The sequence below is a fragment of the Lynx rufus genome, unplaced genomic scaffold (assembly GCF_022079265.1).
Source record: "Lynx rufus isolate CCGP_SWC_20201006 ecotype Redwood Valley unplaced genomic scaffold, mLynRuf1.p SCAF_4, whole genome shotgun sequence".
Classification (NCBI taxonomy): domain Eukaryota; kingdom Metazoa; phylum Chordata; class Mammalia; order Carnivora; family Felidae; genus Lynx; species Lynx rufus.
In genome coordinates, this window is record NW_025814856.1 from 9,458,999 (window position 1) to 9,472,403 (window position 13,405).

Below are 13,405 nucleotides of genomic sequence, written 5' to 3' on the forward strand. Positions count from 1 at the left end.
GGGTGGCAGGGGCTTGAGGCTCTTTCCTGAGGTTGTCTCTCCTCCCTTCATGAGGGAAGATGTCTGACCGAATAATCGTAGTTTGAGAACTCAGAAATCAGACGCCCCACCTCCACCCCTCCTCGGGCAAGCGTGGGATCAGCAGACCAGGGGAGCATGCTCAGGTCGGTGCGAGAGAGCATGATGAGCACATGTACTTTAAGAACTAGATTGTAATAGAAAACACAGATACTTATTGTTTGCGCTGTGCTCTTTTCAGACAAAAGGTTGGTACGTTGAAGTTTCGAGAGTCTGATGATCTGTCTCAGGGACTCGAAGTTATACAATCAAATGACACGCCCCACCCTCCACCCGAACGGAGGAAAATTAAGACAAAGCAAAAACCAAAATGCTTGCAAGTTCCTACCTCACTCAGGAAACGCTGAAGTCCTCCCAGTGGCCCCAGGTCCTGCACCACTGCCTCGTCACCCCCTGCCCTCGCTTCCTCCCACTCACCCCTCACTTACTCTGCTCCAGCCTCACTGGGCTCCTGGCTGCTCCTTAAATATCTCAGACACACCCCTGCCTCAGGGCCTTTGCACAGGCTGCTCCCTCTGCCTGGAACACCCTTCCCTCCATATCCACCCGAAGAAGTGACCTCCTTCAAGTCTTTGCTCAAATATCACCTTCTCGAAGAGGCGTTCGCTAACTGTGTTTTAAAATAAAATACCCCAAGGGGCACCTGGGTGGCTCAGTCGGTTGAGCGTCCGACTTCGGCTCAGGTCACGATCTCACAGCTCGTGAGTTCAAGCCCCACGTCGGGCTCTGTGCTGACAGCTCGGAGCCTGGAGCCTGCTTCGGATTCTGTGCCTCCCTCTCTCTGCCCCTAACCCACTTGCATTCTGTCTGTGTCTCTCTCAAAAATAAACATTAAAAAAAAGTTTTAAAAATACCCCAAACTCTCTACCCCCATGTTTCATATTTTCATCACTCTCCCCATTATCTAGTACATTAGTTGTTTTATTTATTTATCCTTATTTTCTCCACACACCCCCCCCCCCCCACTCAACTGTTAGCTCTGCCAAAGGCAGGAAGTTTTGCCGGGGTTGTTCACTGCTGTGTCCCTAGCATTAAGTACAGGGGCTGGGTCCACAGTAGGTGGTCAATAAATGTTGATGGAATGAACAATACTTACGACGTGTCAGGTGCTATGCTGTGTACCTCAATAATTAATAAGAATAATATTTAAGGCGTGGGACATGGGGCGCCTGGCTGGCTCAGTCAGTAGAACATGGGACTCATGATCTCTGGGTCGTGAGTTCAAGCCCAATGTTGGGTGTAGAGCCTCCATAAAAAAAAGAAAAAGAAAGAAAAGAAAAGAAGAGAAGAGAAGAGAAAAAAGAAAAAAGAAAGAAAGAAAAAGAAAGAAAGAAAGAAAATTGAAGAAAAAGACGACCCGGGACAGGCTTTCAACTAAGTGCTTTAGAAATATTTGCTCGTGTTAATTGCACACTAGCTCTGTGCCAGGTCTGCGGCACAGAGACCTCAGGGGTTAACTGAGTTTTGGCCTGGGGGCAGTGAGAAGGGAGAGCTAGCTGGAATTGTCCTGTTTTACAAGGGAGGAAACTGAGGCTTTGAGAGGTTTTGCCATTTTCTCATGGGAACGCAGCGAGCAGAACTTGAACTCAGCACCCCCTTGAGTGTGCACAGAAGCCAAGTTCATAATTTCATGTGCTCTTCTTCCCTGCTGCATTAACTTACCCACTTTTCACTTGGAACGCTATGAAGTCTGTGCCTCGTTTGTCGTTTTTTTTTTTTTTTTAATTTTTTTTTTCAACATTTATTTATTTTTGGGACAGAGAGAGACAGAGCATGAACGGGGGAGGGGCAGAGAGAGAGGGAGACACAGAATCGGAAACAGGCTCCAGGCTCCGAGCCATCTGCCCAGAGCCTGACGCAGGGCTCGAACTCACGGACCGCGAGATCGTGACCTGGCTGAAGTCGGACGCTTCACCGACTGCGCCACCCAGGCGCCCCTGTGTCGTTTTTTTAAAGGAGGCCACTGAGACTCAGAGTGGTAAAAAAGTCACGTGCCCAGGGACACACAACAGCAGAGTGACAGAGTTGGGATTCAAGGGGCGAGGGGGCTGCTCCGTTCTGGAGCCTGGTGCTCTGCATCTTTCGAGTGAGCTGGTTGTCACATTGAGATTGCAATGGGAGTGATCCTGCTTCAGGTACAGCTTCCTCAGGGTGCGCTGAATGTCTCAGGGGATCCCCTGGCAAGTGGGTTCCTGGAGCTCAGCTGAGAGCACTCACCCCCAAAGGCTTTTGGGGTTTCCAGCTGTGGAATAAGAAACCTTCACATAATAACTGGCACACAGTGCTTATTCTTTTTATTTTTAATATTTATTTTTTGACAGAAAGAGCAGGGGAGGGGCAGAGAGAGGAGGACGGAGGATCCGAAGCAAGCTCCTCAGCAACTGCAGCGAGCAAGCCCGATGTAGGGCTTGAACTCATGAATCGCGAGAGCCAAAGTCTGACTCTCAAACGACTGAGCCACCCAGGCGTCCCTCATATGGTGCTTCTTCTATGCTGGGTCCTGGTGTGTGTGTGTGTGTGTGTGTGTGTGTGGGTGTGTGTGTGGGTGGGTGTTATTATCTCCATATCCAGAAAACCCTTACAATCCTAGAAGAGGTACTGTTATGCCGTTTCACAGTTGAAGAAACTGAGGCACAGAGAGGCTGAGTCACCTGACCAAGGTCACACAAGTGGTTGTCCCGGACTCGAATCTGGAAGCAAGAACAATGGCTAGGGGAGAGGTAGGGGCCACCGAACACCGGTCTGGATCTTCACATCCAGCTAGGTAGTCCTGGCAGGATAAAGGCACACTCTTAACAGGAATGAGGAAGCTCGCTATTTCCACCACACGTGAGGGGGGAAATGCAGAGTGCACAGTATACACCCTTTGTGTAAAAGGAAAAATTGATTTGTGCAGCGACTCAGGGAAGGTACCTGAGAAACTGGGGACATTCGTTGGGGGTGGACTCGAATAGCAGGGTGGAGGGGAGGATTTTCATTCTGTCCCCTCCAGAGTCTAGTAGTGACAGATTACCTGGGCAAAAACAGACTGACATTTTAGAAATTATGCTTAAACAGCCTCTGGAGAGAATGCGCACACAAAAATCGTTTTCCTTTTTCTAAAGGGAAAGCTCTCGTGATGCCGTGGCCAGTCCGTACAGGGACAGCAGCTGAGGGAACTGCAGGCCCGGAGGAGGGAGGGGACTCCGCTTCTGTCCACAGGCCAAACGTGCATCTTGGGTTTTGCACTGTTTAAGTGATGTTAAAACATGACTGCTGGGCCGGTGGCTTAAGACGCAGCTCCACACGGACTGACACGAAGTTCTGGAATGTGCTCAGAGTCCGCGTGGGAAAGAAGAAATCCCCTAAAGGGAAGCCAAGGAAGCGAGGGAGGAGTCTCTTGGGAGATACACCAAACCTCGGGACACACACACACACACACACACACAGAGGCATGCGCCAGGCCCCCCGTGGCAAAACAACGCAGTGTCAGAGGGGCCGGTTTTCTGTCCACCTGGGTCCTTTTTGTCCTTTTCACCACGAACACGTTCCTAAAGAATCCCACTGCCCCACCCACTGTGCTGGGTAGGTGATTTCTAGAAGTTCCCAGAACTGTGTGCACTTTAAGGTTTTGTGTGCTTTTGTGTCGGTGACTTTGACAGGAAGGTTGCAGGGACCTACCACCTAACGGTGACGGGCACAGGGATGGCACTCCGGGGGAGGGGTGGCCTACGACCCAAGGCCAGGGCCAATTCTGCAGGAAGGGTCATCTTGGTGCCTGAGGTAGCTCAGTAAACATCTGTGACAAGCTCCCTTATGGCTCTGACACTCAGGGTCGCCTCCCAACTGGGACGGCGTCCTCTGGGCTGAGAGCCCCATCTTAGGTTTGGGGGGCAAGCCCTCTGATCTGTGCTGTCCAGCACTTGCCACTAGCTGTGTGTGGCTGCTGCCGAGCCCTGGAAATGTGACTGGAACAACGGAGAGGCTGAATGTATTTTGTTGAATCTTAAAGCAGTCCCATTTAAAGACGACCTAAAAATTCCCATTGCTTGCAGAAACTTCTCTTGGACAGCCCAGCCCCCATTCGCTCCCAGTGGTCACCTTTCAGTCGGAAGGGAAAGCCACTCCTTGATTGATTTTAAACGCTGTTTTTAAGACATCTCATAGCAAAGTAGCAATACCACTGTTTTAAGCCTCTGTAATTACTTACTGTGTAATAAAACCAGTTTTCTTAAAAAAAAAAAAGTTACAAAGCAAAAGCAACTTCAGCGGCCTGCGAATGAAGCCAGGGCAGGGAATGTGTCTTCTCCAGGAGGAGCTCAGCCCTGGGCTGGAATTCGGGTCTGGTTTGGCCAGGGCCTGCCTGCCACTCTGCCTGTTCCGGCAAGAAAGGAGTGCACGGGGATCACAGGGCAGGCCCTACACCACCCCTTGGCCCCAGCAACCAGGCTCTGCCTGGAACACGGGAAAGTGAACTGCTTAACTCCAGCCCCAACCTTCACAAAACAGAGCTTCAAATCCATTGGGCTCTCTGGATGCCTGGATCGCGTGCATGTAGGTGGTGTGGACGGACGTTCTCTGCTCCCCACGTAGCCCTGGGAGACTTCTCTCCCTCTCGCAGGGGACTCCTGCCTCCCACCTGACTGCATCTGAGGGACGCCCAGCCACCGCCCCAGCCCCAGCCAGCAAAGCCCTCAAACAGAGTCGCAGGACTGCCCCCCTGAGGTTTAGCATCGGTCTTTAATGCTGTCGTGCTGCACATTGACAAGTCACACGCTTTGGTCTCGTGCTGGCAGTGGCAGCTTACAATGAGTCCCAATGTCTGAGCACCAGACTGGCCTGCAGGGAACAGACACTTTGTTCCCTCCCTGCCCCCCTCCCCGACTCCCAAGGTTCCTTTGGAGTTCCATCATGGCCCAATACAGAAAGCAGCAGTTGCCGGGGGCCGATTTCCTGTGAGTGCACACCAACGTTACACGGAATTATAAAAACATATTTACAAACGTTCCACAGTGCTCCTATAATCAGAAGCAAAGACCCTTTTATCAAAAGGGATTATAGCCAGGGCTGTGCAAAATCAAAAGGATCAGATCCTTTTGAAAGAGTCCAGAGTCCGTTAAACACAAAATTACCCGGGTCGCCGGTAGGTCCCAGGTGTGCCTAAAGATTGCCTTACAGAAAAAAGAAAGAGTATGACCCCTAAGTGAGTGCACTTGGCCTCGGAGCCAGGGGTCGAGAAGGCCCCCAGCTCTGTCCAGGGCCCTAGGCCCTCCAGGGAGAAGCGTCTGTGCAGCTCATTCACACGAGGCCGGCGCCCTTGGTCCTGCTGGAACGAGAGGTATTGCTTGTGGGTGCCGGCCAGGCAGTTTTGCAAAAACAGTCTAGGTCAGTTCTCAATTTGAGATGGCGAAAGAGAAAATAGGATTCTTCAGAGGAACAGCAAGACGTGGGAGACAAATACAGAATAAAACACGAACTGCTCACACAACAAAAACTGAGGAGCATACAGGGCCTGGGAACCGAGACGGCAGGCTGATACCAACTAATGGCCACACAAGCAAAGGGCTACAGACGGATCAAGTCCAGCTGTGGGTCTGCCTCTCGCCCACAGGCACGGCCTGGAGGAGGGCGTGGGCCCATCCGAGGAGGGCTGCAGGACCCAGTGGGACAGACTGAAAGGCCTTTTCCTGCGGTCCCCACCACCTGCCGCCCTATCACTCGAAAAACCACTTAAGTCTAGTGCACGACTTTGAAAGATTGTAATATGTTCTCTGGAAAACATTCAGCAGTACGAAAGCCCTCCCTGGGCCCTCCCGCCCTCTCATGGGTCCACAACTGGTGGAACAGTCTGGAAATCCTTGAGCTCTGGAAAGGTCCCCGGTCAGTCCTTGGGAAACCCTGGTGACTATATCGGAAGAACCTGCTCCAGTACGGTTCTTGATGTCTGGGGGATCCTTTCAGGGAAGATCACTTCGAACTCAATAATGAGGTCCCCGCGTTTCTCGGGCGTTTTGGGGAGGGGGAGGCCTTCTCCAGGAACTTTTCGCCTCATGCCAGGCCTGATGACATCTTTGAACACGACGGGTATGGTCCTGCCGTCCAGAGTGGGTACGTTCACCGTGCAGCCACACAGAGCCTTGGGAGAGCAAAGAGAGAACGTTAGATGGAAGGCAGCTTAGGGCGCTCGACTCCTGCCCGGACGCTGTTTGATGTAGGATAAGCGCCACCAGGTCCCTATCGCTAAAACCAGGTCCCTGGATCAGTCTTGCCCTGTCCCCTGAGTGCTCAGAAGTATCTGTCATGAAGTCGAACGCTTCAAAAACCAATCGCCTCCCCCCCCCCCCCATACCACCCTACTTAGCATCCTACCTCCCGAAGGCTGATCCTGGCTGGGTAAATGACGTCAGAGCCATCTCTCTTAAAGATATTGTGTGGCTTGTCCTTTAAAACAAAGACAATGTCAGCTGGAATGTTGTTGGAGGTCTGGTCGCCTTCCTTGGGGAAGGTGATTTTGGTCCCTTCTTTCCAGCCCCGCTTTACTTCGATGGTCAAGATCTTGTCTTCGTTGCGAATGCTCTTTCCATCGGGGTTCAGCCGCTTATGGGAGATTTTCATCTTCTTGGTACAGCCGCTATAGATCTCTTCAAGCGAGACCCTGAGGTCGTGTGTGACGGGGGGATCTTGCTTCTTTCGTGTGGGCTCTTGGGCAGGACGGGAGCGGACAAAGTTCAGGTTGGTGAAGCCACCCATGCCCATGGGTAAGCCAGAGAACGGGTCGTCAATGTCCATGCCTTCCTCCCCATTCCGCTGCCCAAAAAAGTTGTCAAAGGGATTGCGGCCACCGAAGAACTCAGCGAACATGGCATGAGGGTCTCCGTGGAACGTATAGCTGAAAGAGGTACCGTTAGCACCACCGCTGCTCCCGCCACTGGGGCCACCACCCTTTAGGCCTGAAAGGCAAAGTCAGAAGAAATCAGATGGTTGGCGGGGAGCCTCTCTCCCTCTAAGACCTTTCGCTAAGGGAAAAAAGCTTGGGAGCCATGGGGGGGGGGGGGGGGCGGAAAATTCTTTTAGCCTCCCTTCTCTGTCACAGAAGATCAAGGAAGAACCCTAAGCTTTTACCGCCCCTCCTCCAGGTACTTCAGGGTGCCAGGACAGTGGCAAGGGGCCCAAGCGCCCACTCTGAGGGCCACCCAACTCCTGCCACTTCTTGACTGCCTATCCTCCCTGCGTGGAGGTGAAAACTTACAAAGAACCCATTAAGAGATCAGACGAAAAAGACATGATCCCGGGTCCACCTTCAGTAAGCGCTTCCTCTTAAAAATACTTTAGAGCTGGTCAAGTGTGAAGTGCAGAAGTGAAAGCAAAACAATAAACACAGCTTTTCAGAATCTCACACCCTGACACCAATTGTCACCATCCTTACATAAGAAGCCACTTCATTTCTTAAGACCCAGCGCAGAAACCAGTCTGAGTCATCAACGGGCAACTGGACAACAAGAAAGCTTCCTCCTCCTGCCCGAAGAGGCCTACGCCGAGGAGGCCGGGCAGAGGCGGGCCCCGCCGCTCCCCGCACCTGGACTGCTCCGGCGCCCGCTGCCATCTACGTGCCTGGCACCAGGTTAGGTAAGCACTTTACAGGGATTACCTCACTCCGCCCTCACAGGGGCCCCGGAGCGAGGTCGGCGCTAATCGGCGCGCTCGTCGCAGGCTCGCGGCTCGCAGGTCGTGCCCGGCGCGCAGCCAGAGGCCCCGCCCTGCGCCCCTGGACGCCAGCGCCTGCCACCTCGGCCCAGGTGAGCCCCGGACCCCCGGGGCCCTAGCGCCACCGGCCCGACTAAGGCTGTCCTCCTTGCCGCCCGCACCCGCACCCCCGGGGCCGCTCGGGGACGTGGGCGGAGGCGCCTAGGGAGGGGCAGCCCCAGACTTGCTAGAAGCTTCTGGGCAAGCACAGCGGCCAGGACTCCTCCTCCCATCGGGCGGCCGCCAATCCGAGGGCGGAGGCCCGCGTGGCCGGAGGGCGGGGGCTGCTCGCCCACCGGGACCGGGGCGTCCCCCGGGGACGCCGCAGCCTGGCCACCGAGCCTCGGTTTCCCCTTCAGTCAAACGGCGGGGGCGCGCCCCTAGCCGCGCGCGCACGCACCTTCTTCCCCGTAGCGGTCGAAGATCTCGCGCTTGCGCGGGTCGCTGAGCACGTCGTAGGCCTCGGCGATCTCCTTGAACTTCTCCTCGGCGCCGGGCTCCTTGTTCTTGTCTGGGTGGTAGCGCAGCGCCTGGCGGCGGTAAGCCCGCTTGATTTCCTCGTCCGAAGCGCCGCGGGCCAGGCCCAGCGTCTGATAATAGTCCTTGCCCATAGCCCTCGCCTGCGGCCCGCCGCCCAGCTATCGCCGTACCCCGGCTTCGCCGCCGCCCCGTCCCGGACTCTATATACCCGTCCGGCGGAAGCTTCCAGAGCCCGCCAGCCCCCTCCAGAACCTTCCGCCCCGCCCCCTGCGCCGCTCCGACCAATCGCCGCCGCCCAGTCCGCGACGCGCGACATCCGGGGCGGGGCCACGCTGCCAACGGCCGCCCGCCCACGGCCACGCCCCTTCCCGCTACCCCCCCCCCCCCCCCCCCCCCCGCAACGCATCCCGGCGGCGGCGCGCGCACCGAGCGAAGGAGGCCCCGCCCACTCTCTGCGGGGAGCCAATCGCGACCTTCTTTGACTGCCTTTGCTGACCCGGCCTGCGGCGAGTCCGGTCCGAAGCCTGGGTCAATAGGTTACGACACTGCCCTCCGGCAAGGGGCAGGGCTGGAGGCGGCCACGCCCATCAGAGCTGCCCCGCCTTGCCCCAGGTGACAGTAGAGCTGGTCGCACACATCTCACCGGGCTCCGGGGGTGGGTTCCCCTCCGGGTGATTCTGAGCAAGTTGACTAATCTTCCCTTGCCGCAGGTTTCCCCCGCTACGCCGACTTATGTAACAGGGGGATAAAAACACCCACCGTTCTCTTGGCTGTGGGGAGAATGCAATTAGGAGGCCCAGGACTGTCCCTGTCCTCACCATAAAGCAGGGTGAGGCTCCAGGACCAAAGCTCACTTCTCCGGAGTAATCTTCCCTCCGGGGGAAAAAGGCTCCTCCTCGTGCCTTTCGCTTTACCTGCCATTGAAATCTGAAGTTATCTCGTTCTTTGACTTTTCGTGTTCAATTCACCTCCCTCCCGGCCTGCAGTTGTCAGTGCTGGGTCTCCAGTGCCTGGAACAGTGTCTGGTGCCCGGTCACAGTGGACGCTCGTAAGTATTCCTGCCTGTTTCTAATGCATCTGCTTCATTTTTCTCCCCACTACATTTATGATTTGGGGGGACATGGACGTGTCATACACCCCACAGGGCCTCTGTTTCCTCCTCTGTGGGCAACATGATCCCCTTTGGCTCTGACAGTCTGGGGTGCCTGTGGTCAAAGACAGGGCTGATGGCGAAAGGAGGCTCAGAAAGGGGTACCACCTGAGAAGGCCGTAGGGAAAAAGCGGTTGGCAGTGATGGTGGCTGAGGCGGAATGTTCCTGGAAGAACTGCTTGGGAGGTCAGGGTGGTGTGCAGCTGGCTCTGGAGCCAGACAGCAGGTTTCATTTCCAGTTCTAGTATTCCCTGGCTGCACCATCTTGGGCTGGTTACTGAGCCATGTGGGGCCTCAGTTTCCTCATCTGTACAATGGGGGCAGCAGTTAGTTGTACCCGCCTCACAGGGCTTTGAAACCGACATGAGTTGGGGCACCTGGGTGGCTCAGTGGGCTGAGTATCTGACTTCAGCTCAGGTCACGATCTCACAGTTCGTGAGTTCGAGTCCTGCGTTGGGCTCTGTGCTGACAGCTCAGAGCCTGGAGCCTGCTTCGGATTCTGTGTCTCCCTCTCTCTCTGCCCCTCCCCTGCTTGCTCTCTGTCTCTCTGTCTCTCTCTCAAAAATAAATAAACATGAAAAAAAAAAAAGAAATTGACATGAGTCAACATTTGTAAAGTGTCCAGGACAGACCCGGCACAGAGGAAGCACTATCAAAGGGGTGACTAACTGTCTTGTTGAATGATGGGCTGCTGAGCCACCCCCTTCCTGGCAGCGTCACAGCAAAAAGCTTCTAGAGACTGCCACCCCTGTGCAAGCTGAAACTCCTGAGAAGGAAGACCATGGCTTTCCGCTCTTTCCAGCTGGGGGATTCTGGCCATCCTTGGCCACTCACTGACCCCACCAAGGGTAACTGTGTCACTAAGGACTGGATTAGTACACACACTGGTCAACCCAGGAGGATGGATCTGGGCTGGGCACCCGTGAGTACACACAGCAGGGTCCTGAACCATCATAGGGGGGAAATAATTCAATTTTTCAGAAAGTTACATAAATAGCTGGAGAGTCATCATCAGGAAGGAATATCCAGCGCTTGTGGATTTCATGCTTACATGCTAGTATTTTATAGTATGAATTTAATTTATTAAAACAAAAATTTTTAACATTTATTTATTTTTGAGAGAGACAGAGACAGAATGCGAGTGGGTTAGTGGCAGAGGGGGAGGGAGACACAGAATCGAAAGCAGGCTCCAGGCTCTGAGTTGTCAACACAGAGCCCAACGTGGGGCTTGAACTCACCAGCTGTGAGATCATGACGAGCCGAAGTCGGACGCTCAACCGACTGAGCCACCCAGGCGCCCCTAGTATGAATTTAGAGTTACAAATATGGCAGCCTCCAAAGGTCTTTACATGACTTTGGGTGTCTTTGTATTTGGGGGCAAACTTAGGGCTGGAGACTCCCTCTTCCTTGTGTGAGTCTGGGTCATGTTCAGGAATTTTTGTTTAACGCCAATATATGCAAAATAACCCCAACACCTCTCCTTAGGATTTTTTGACCTGGACATTCATTGGACACTTCAAAATGTTACTGGGACAGTAGCCTCTGCAGAAACCTCAGCCGATCTTGAGCTCTCAACTCTGAGAAGATGGGGTGGTTAATTTTATGCATCAGTTTAGTTGGGCTATAGTACCCAGATGCTCAGTTAAACAGTAATGTAAGTGTTGATGTGGTTAACATTTATAGTCAGTTGATTTAAGTATAGGAGATGACCCTGGATAATGTGGGTGGGCCTTGTCCCATCAGTTGAAAGGTTTTAAAAGCAAATAATACTTAGGTTTCCCTGAGGAAGAAGCATCAGCTCCTGGCCAAGAGTTTCTAGCCTGCTGGTCAGCCCTACAGATTTCAGACTTGCCTAGGTAGTGCCCACAATCGTGTAAACCAATGCCTTGAAATACATGTCTTATATATATATTTCTTTTTTTTGAAAAATTTCTTTAAATGTTTATTTTTGAGAGAGAGAGAGAGAGGGAGGGAGTGAGCACAAAGAGGGGAGGGGCAGAGAGCAAGGGAGACACAGAATCTGAAGCAGGCTCCAGGCTCTGAGCTGTCAGCCCAGAGCCTGATGTGGGGCTGGAACTTGACCTGAGCCAATATGATGTCAGATGCTTAACTGACTGAGCCCCCCAGGCACCCCGAAATACATCTCTTAACACACACACACACACACACACACACACACACACACATCCTGGTTCTGTTTCTTTGGGAGAACCCTTGCGGATATAGGAACAAAGCAGGTGAGCCTGGAGTCAGTCAGCCTCAGCTGAAATCTTGGACCCACTATTTACTTATTTACTGACTGTGTGATCTTGTACAACTTGCTTGATCATTATAGGTGTGTTTCCTATAAAATGGAGGTAAGAGTGAGATCTTACCTCCCAGGGTTGCTATAAGGATGAAATTGAAAGGGGCCAGGAAATAAACATTATAACGGCTATTCTAATGACATGGCCTTACTATGTGCCAAGCCAGCTCCAAATGCTCCGTAACTCATTTAATCTTCGCAATAATCCATTGGGGTTGGCCTAATATTACCTGCACGTTGCAGTGGAAAAACTGAGGCTCTGAGAGGTCATGTCACTTGCCTGCGGTCACCCAGTGACTGAAATGCTGAAGTATAAAGTGTTCAGCACACTCAGTGTTTATAGGTAAGCCCTCAGCTTGTGTAAAATGTGATTCAGATGATGACAAAGCCTTAATTTTTAAGGAATGCATCACCACTTTTTCAACATTGCTTCTCTTCGTTAAAAAGACCTTCAAAAGCACTACCACCGTATGAGCCAACAGTCTCACCCCTAGTGGAATACCCATGTGAAATAAAAACCCAAGTTCCCATAAAATCCCACGAGCGAATGTTTATCAAAGCTTGATGTATAATTATCAACAGCCATCAAAACCTAAATTTCCTTCAGTGGGAGAATGGATACATAAACTGTGGTCGAGCCACATGTTGGAATGCTATTCAGCCATTAAAAAGGACCGAGCTGTTGGTACAGACAACACGGCAGATGAATCTCAAATGCCTTATGTTAGTCAAAGGAGCCAGATTCAAAAGACTGTTTGAACCCTACTGCTGTGATGCCGTTTTATAAGGCATTCTGGGAAAGGTACAAGTATTGGGGCAGAAAGCAGATCAGTGGCTTCCAGGGGCTGGGATTTGCTACAAAGGGATACGGGGGAATTTGGGGGGAACTTGAGTGTGATGATGGTGACACAGCTGCATATATTCTGAGCTGTACCGTCTAAAAGGTAAATTCTACTGTATGTAAATGATAGCTGAATAAAAAGACAAAAAATTCTACGGACTTAAAGAAGGCAAGACGGGTAGGACTTTGGAAGCCTCTCTCTGGGATTCCTGACACAATGGCAAGTTGCTAACCAGCCCTGGCTTGTCTGCTCTAGGATTCACCTCCCCCACAACTCTGAACCAGCTCCATCGCATACGCCAAAACAAGCCAAGCCAGGTTCCTGGAGAAATCAAGATCCTACCTACTTGCATGTGGGAAATACAAAGGAGCCTGTGAGATAGACAGACACACCAGAGTTTCATCATCCAAATGACCCTGGGTTCCACCAGATCCGAGATCAAAGGAGCCCTCGCTCATCCTTCAGTGCTGCCACTGCGCCAGGCTTTTCTGCAATTTCCCCTTTGGAAATCGCCTGAAGGGGCTTGTCATAGTTGGCTCAGCAAACGTGAACTGTGACTGTTGCGAATTAGCCACTGTGCTGGGGATGCTGGGGACAGAAGGAGGGTCTAGCTGTCCCTAACTGATAGGCACAGTGAGAGCCTCAGTAGAGTATCGTGAATGGTTCGAACAAAGTGGCCAGTCTTCATTCTGAAGGTGGATATTATTTCTGACAGCCTGGTTAGTGGAAGCCAGATGAGGCCAATAAGGGGTCCTTGCATCTGCAATATCCATTTAAAAAAAAAAAAAAAAGGAATTCTTCTTTCTGGGCTAGATCCTGCCTTTTTAT

The 13,405-nt window shown here is 52.5% G+C and overlaps 1 protein-coding gene across 1 annotated transcript; it reads right to left on the reverse strand.

Moving 5' to 3' along the window:
* Positions 1-4,778: 4,778 nt before the first annotated feature.
* Positions 4,779-8,481, reverse strand: DNAJB1 (DnaJ heat shock protein family (Hsp40) member B1). Its single transcript, XM_047095093.1, has 3 exons — positions 8,201-8,481; positions 6,427-7,007; positions 4,779-6,193 (listed from the first exon to the last, which is right to left on the reverse strand). The coding sequence occupies exons 1-3, from the start codon at positions 8,409-8,411 to the stop codon at positions 5,963-5,965; spliced, it is 1,023 nt and encodes a 340-aa protein (XP_046951049.1). The 5' UTR covers positions 8,412-8,481; the 3' UTR covers positions 4,779-5,962.
* Between the last annotated feature and the right edge of the window lie 4,924 nt (positions 8,482-13,405).

Coding starts and splice junctions, on each gene's coding strand:
- DNAJB1 (XM_047095093.1), bottom strand. CDS start 8,411: ATGGGCAAGGACTATTATCAGACGCTGGGCCTGGCCCGCGGCGCTTCG. Junction 7,008..8,200: donor CGACCGCTACGGGGAAGAAG/GTGCGTGCGCGC, acceptor TTTGCCTTTCAG/GCCTAAAGGGTGGTGGCCCC. Junction 6,194..6,426: donor CCAGGATCAGCCTTCGGGAG/GTAGGATGCTAA, acceptor TGCTCTCCCAAG/GCTCTGTGTGGCTGCACGGT.